This window comes from Nicotiana sylvestris, chromosome 3 (assembly GCF_000393655.2).
Source record: "Nicotiana sylvestris chromosome 3, ASM39365v2, whole genome shotgun sequence".
NCBI lineage: Eukaryota > Viridiplantae > Streptophyta > Magnoliopsida > Solanales > Solanaceae > Nicotiana > Nicotiana sylvestris.
This window is the reverse complement of record NC_091059.1, coordinates 116,278,114-116,284,113: the sequence shown is the minus strand read 5'-3', so window position 1 is coordinate 116,284,113 and position 6,000 is coordinate 116,278,114. Positions and strand designations below refer to the sequence as shown.

Sequence of the window (6,000 nt, the reverse complement as noted above, 5' to 3'; positions counted from 1 at the left end):
GTGGAGTTCCCTTGCCAAAATAGTGTAGTCTATTGTTGATCCCTTGCCGGGATGGTTAATTATGATTATTGTTGATTGTATATTTGGAACGGGTTGTACGCCGCAACAGATATTATATTGGATCGGGTTGCACGCCGCAACAGTTATATATGTGTATCGGGTTGCACGCCGCAATAGATAATATATGTGGATCGGGTTGCACGCCGCAATAGATATTATATTGGATCGGGTTGCACGCTGCAACAGATATTATATTGGATCGGATTTCACGCCGCAATAATTATATATGTGGATCGGGTTGCATGCCGCAACAATGTTAAATGATAAGGGATCGGGTTGCGCGTTGCAACAGTATTGTTATTGTATTGATTGTAGACATCGAGTGTTCTTTCATACTTTATTAAGTTTTTGATAGAATTGATATGTTTCCCCGAAGCATGTCCCCCCTCCCTTTAACTGTTATTACCTATTTATATTTCTGATGTATATTATATAACTGCACAGGTTTATCTGGAGTTTGGTCCTAGCCTCGTCACTACCTCGGCGGGGTTAGGCCAGACACTTACCATCACATGGGGTCGGTTGTGTTGATACTACACTCTGCACTCTGTGCAGATACCGGAGCGGCACTTGATCAATAGCAGTAGGGGAGCCAGCCTTCAGTCCACCGAGACACCGAGGTAGCCTTGCAGGCGTCTGCAGGCCCGGCGTCTCCTCTATCTTTTATTATGTTCTGTTATCTCATGTATCCGAGACAAACAATGTTATTTTTCCTTCAAATTGTTGTATGTAGTACTCCTAGTAGTTCGTGGATATTGTGACACCAGATTCTGGGTAGAGGCATGTGTTGACTTTCGAAATATTTTGGTTTTATTTTTACTTAAGACTTCCGCTTAAATCTCATATTCCGCTGTCATGTAGGTGTTTATCACTTGTTAAAATGAGTTGTAAAAAAGGATTAACACAGAAGAGCTAAAGATTTCTAAGTTCATGGCTTGCCTAGCTTCTACGAGTAGGCGTCATCACGACTCCCGAGAATGAAAATTCTGGATCGTGATAATATTATTATATTATATTATATTATATTATATTATATTTGTATTTAACTAAAATAGTCAAATATAGAATAAAGTTACCATATATTATTAATATTTATTAGTTTGCCACTTGGCTTAACTATAATATCAATTATATACGGTAACTTTTTTTTTTTAATAGATTAGAAAAGGTCATTTGCTCAACAGTATCATGAACTGTCAACTGTGTGGTCACACGTCTTTTAGAAGATACAAAAAGATACTCATGTGTTGTCACTTGTGAATCGTGAATTGCATTTAAATAAATATAGGGTTTGAAAGTTCAACTTTGCCTTCTCTCGTCTAATTAAAAGTCCCCTTACATTGACTCACTGTTCCTTTTCTTCCCCGGAACATTCATCAACAACAACAATCCAATAAAATTTCACAAGTAGAATCTAGAGAGGATAGCGTGTACGTAAACCTTCCCATACCCCGAAGGGGTAGAGAGATAAGAACATTCAACTGAAGAGGAAAAAAAAGAAAAAAAATAGAGAAATGAAAGAATCTTTTAACTGATAATTAGTGTATTATATTGTTTTTTTAATATAATACTTATTTTGATTGTTACTTAATTAAATTTTATTGTATCGTATTATTATATACATCGCTTACTTAACAAAAAAAAGTTCATTTATGTAATTACTGATCTGATGTGATCGCATTGTTACCTTATTTTAATTCTCCAACATACCCTTGCTTATTGATTATTTAATAGTAATTTTATATTGCCCTTTACCCTAACTTTTTTTTATTTCATTCTACCCCTATACCTATTTTATTGCTATATTATAAGTATTTCTCATCTTTATCTTGAATTTGCAGCTACTTTTCTCTATACCATGATATAATTCTTCAAATTGGAACTCCACGTATTTGTTTCTTCAAAATAACTATAAATTAACATTAAAATGCAAGAAAACTGACAGCAATTGAAAAAAAAAAAAAATACATCCAATGCCATGTAACATACGATGAGAACTTCGTACATATCCTTAAGTAATGATCTTGGTAAACAAAAAGTTCATTCTTTTTCTTTAATCCCTTCAATTCAAAAGCGGATTATTTTTGCTTATATTATTATTATTATCTTGTTTTCTTGATTAATTCAGAGTTGCATGTTTAAGAACTTAGTATATGTAGAGGCATAATTGGTGATAAATTTAGGAAAGTTTGTCAAATTATTTTTATGAATTTGTTGGCAACTCTAATATCAACAACAGTTGGAGATATTTTTGTAAATTTATCTATTATTCTACCATATTATACAGTCTAACTAAATAAAAAATATGTTAATTAAACCTGAAACGGTACAATACAATACAGTACAACATGATATATTAACAATGGGTAACAACCATCCAAACAAGCTATAAAGAAGGATCAAACTCCAAAGCACCAATTTTCAACGTTATATTATTATGTTTGCGTCAGAAAGAAATGAGACTAATTTAATTTGAAAAGTAATTTTGAATAACAATTAGTGTTTGTCCAAACTTTTAAAAATTGTTGCTAAGTGTATTTTTCTCGAAAATGCTTTTGGGGAAAAGCTATTTTTTCTGCTTCTCCAAATTGCTTCTGCTTTTACTCAAAAACACTTTTTTCTTCTAAAAACTTGGCCAAACACTTCAACTTTGAAAAAAAGTAATAATTTTTTCTTGTTGAAAAAAGTGCTTTTAACCTTGAAAAAGTTTGGCTATACATACTATACATTAATGATCCATGGAGGTTGTTAAGTTATGTACTTTTTTGTATTATGATGATCTAATAAACTTCACATGAGAACCAGATTGGGAACCTGTTACACATACTCAAAATGCTCAAGAACAACAAGTCTCATGTCTGGCACAAGTTCCAACAACTTGAGTCAAAGAAATGGCATGGGAACATATGGTTATCAGTTCCTCCGGTGACACTACAAATCAACTCTCAACGGTTGTTAAAGTCGCTGCACTATTTCTCTGCACACGCAACAGTGCAACGGTCACTTTTTGGAGCATGCCTTGTACCAAATAATTATATATAACATCCCAATGACCTCACTTATATATTACCAATATGAGGCAAGGGAAAACACACATTTGCAAACCCTAAATCACCAAGTCTCTCTCTCAAGTGTGATGCTGACTTTCAAGTGACTCCAAGACTTGAAGATCAATGTAACAACAGAACGAAGGACCAGATCCCAACACTAAGTTTATTATATGTCCTCAGTATTATTGTATCTTTGTTAGTGTTATCTATTTGTAGTACCTACTCAGATTACTTAGAAGCATTCTATAGGAGATCGTTTGTAAAACCATAAAATCTTGTGTTTGTGTTTTGGCTAGAGTTAGCCAAAGAGTGAGCTTTGTAATGGCGTTATTACAAAGAGTCTTTTAATAGAGTTATTACAAGTAGGTGAGAGATTAAGAGGTTAATTTCTATATTACAATAGATTGTAATATGAGGTTTGCTCAGTTAGTGAAGTTGAAATCTTACGAGTGTGAATCTTGATTTTTAATCCCATGAGCTGGGAGTTTTTCACGTAAAACTCTGCTGTGTCATTTACTTACTGATATGTGTGTATGTTCTGTGGGAACTGACAGAGAACCAAGTTCTCAATACAGTTTGGTGGACTCTTAGTTGTTATCAATTGATATCAGAGCAGGTTCTTTCTATAAGTATAACACCTAGAAAGGATCCACATGGTTGCTCTACCAAACTTTGAAGAAGGTCAATCAACCTACAGACCACCAAGATTCAATAGATAATACTACAAATGGTGGAAGACAAGGATACATGATTTTATCATGGCTAAAGATTCAGAGCTCTGGGACGTCATCTACGATGGTCCTTTCATTCCCGTGAAGACAATTGGCGAGCCAGCAGTGACAATTCCAAAGACAAGGAAAGAGTACAACGATTCTGATCACAAAGCTATAGAGAAAAACTTCCGCGCAAAAAAAGATCATCATCTGTGGTATTGAACCAGACGAGTATAACAAAATTTCTACATATCAATCTAGCAAGGAGATCTGGGAGGATCTCCAAACCACACATGAAAGAACAACTCAAGTCAAGCAGACAAAGATCAACATGCTCACTACTGAGTATGAACTCTTTAGGATGAAGGATGATGAGTCCATTCAAGATATGCATACTAGATTTACCTCCATCATCAATGAGCTTCACTCTCTAGGAGAGATCATTCCAAGGAACAAACTTGTCAGGAAAATACTTAATGTATTACTTGATTCTTGGGAAAGTAAAGTCAATACTATCACAGAGGCAAATGATCTGTAAAAACTGACCATTGATGAACTCATCAGAAATCTGAAGACCTATGAAATGAAGAAAAAAAGGACCATGAAAGAAGAGAATCCAAAAAGGAGAAGTACATGGTCCTCAAGGCCGGCAACTATGACTCAAGTCGTGAGGATGCTGACATGGACTATCTGACAAAAAGATTTTAGAAAATGGTTAGCAGAAATGGAGGTATTCCAAAAATAGGCAGCTCCAGCAGACCAAAAGGCTATGAATTATGTCATAAATGTGGAAAGCCAGGACATTTCATCAAAGACTATCATCTTCACAAGCAAGTCCAGTACAAGCATAACATAGACAAAACAGCCAAGAGGAACCCGGTTCCTAACAAGAAATTCAAGAGAAAAGATGTTGCTGATAATGTTGTGAAACAAGCTTTTGCTGAATGGGGAGATTCCTCTAGTAAATATGAGGAAGATGATGAACAAGATGACACCTCCATGATGGCCGTTGAAAGCGAAGTAGCTGAATATGACTCCATCTTTGCCCTGATGGAAAAATTTGACAAGGATGATGATGACGATGACGATGAGGTAAACTTTCAAGATGTTCAAAGAAATTTGAAGTCTTATTCTCAAAGAAGCTTATATCCTTAGAAAATATTCTAATTGATGTTTATCGTAATCTCTTCAATGATAGAAATATGTTAACTGTGGAATGAGGAGAGGTAGAACATGAGAGAGATGATTTAGTAGCCGTAGTAGTTGATTCAATAGAAACCATTGAGGATTTAAAGAAAGAAAAGGATGATATAACTAAGAAAATTGAAAATGCAGAGCATGTCAGAGATGACCTGCTGGTAGTAGTTGTAGATCTAAAATAAACAATTGAAGGGTTAAAGAGGGAAAACAACTCTGGGAACACTCAAAAAGGTAAGGATGTTCCAAGTGAGGCACACCTTAGGCTTGAAAATGAGCTCAAAATGGTAAAATCTAGTCTGTGTGCTACTTGAAAGAAACAAACAACTTCAGGAAGATCTAGGCAGGGTTAAAAATGATCTCGAAAAACCTCTAAAATGGACCTGGTCCTCTGATACAATCACTACCATGTATAAAAGAAATGGGAAAATAGGCAGGGAATCGGGTTCCAAAAGAAAAAGACTCTTTACAACTCATATAGGAAATGTAACTACTAAAGAACATGGTCCCTCTAATAAAAAACGTGTGATGCCTGCATGGATAAGAAGAAGTTTAATCCACCCTTTTCCTCATTACAAGGGACCCAAACTCGTTTGGGTTCCTAAGTCTAATCTCTGATTTCCTTGTGTAGGGAGCAACGAAAGGAAGCGGCCAAAGATGGTATATGGATAGTGGTTGATCTAAGCATATGATTGGAAGCACTGATGATTTCCTCTCACTTAAAGACCAAGGAGGAAGCGTGTCCTTTGGAAATGGCAAAAAGGGATATATTCTGGGAGTATGAATAGTTGGAAAGACACTCACTCACTCAATTGAGAATGTGTACTATTTGAATGGCCTGAAATACAGTCTACTAAGTGTCTCTCAAATATGCGACAAAGAAAACAAAGTTGAATTCTTATCAAAGACTTGCACAGTCACCAATCTTGTGACTGGTGAATTGGTTCTGAAGGCAAAAAGATTCAAAAATATCTATGTTG

General features: G+C 35.2%; 1 protein-coding gene across 1 annotated transcript; it reads left to right on the top strand.

Annotated features, from left to right (window-relative positions):
- Positions 1-3,868: 3,868 nt before the first annotated feature.
- LOC138887889 (uncharacterized) lies at positions 3,869-4,361 on the top strand. The gene is made up of 2 exons (XM_070169679.1): positions 3,869-4,038; positions 4,184-4,361. The coding sequence occupies exons 1-2, from the start codon at positions 3,869-3,871 to the stop codon at positions 4,359-4,361; spliced, it is 348 nt and encodes a 115-aa protein (XP_070025780.1).
- The last annotated feature ends 1,639 nt before the right edge of the window (positions 4,362-6,000 follow it).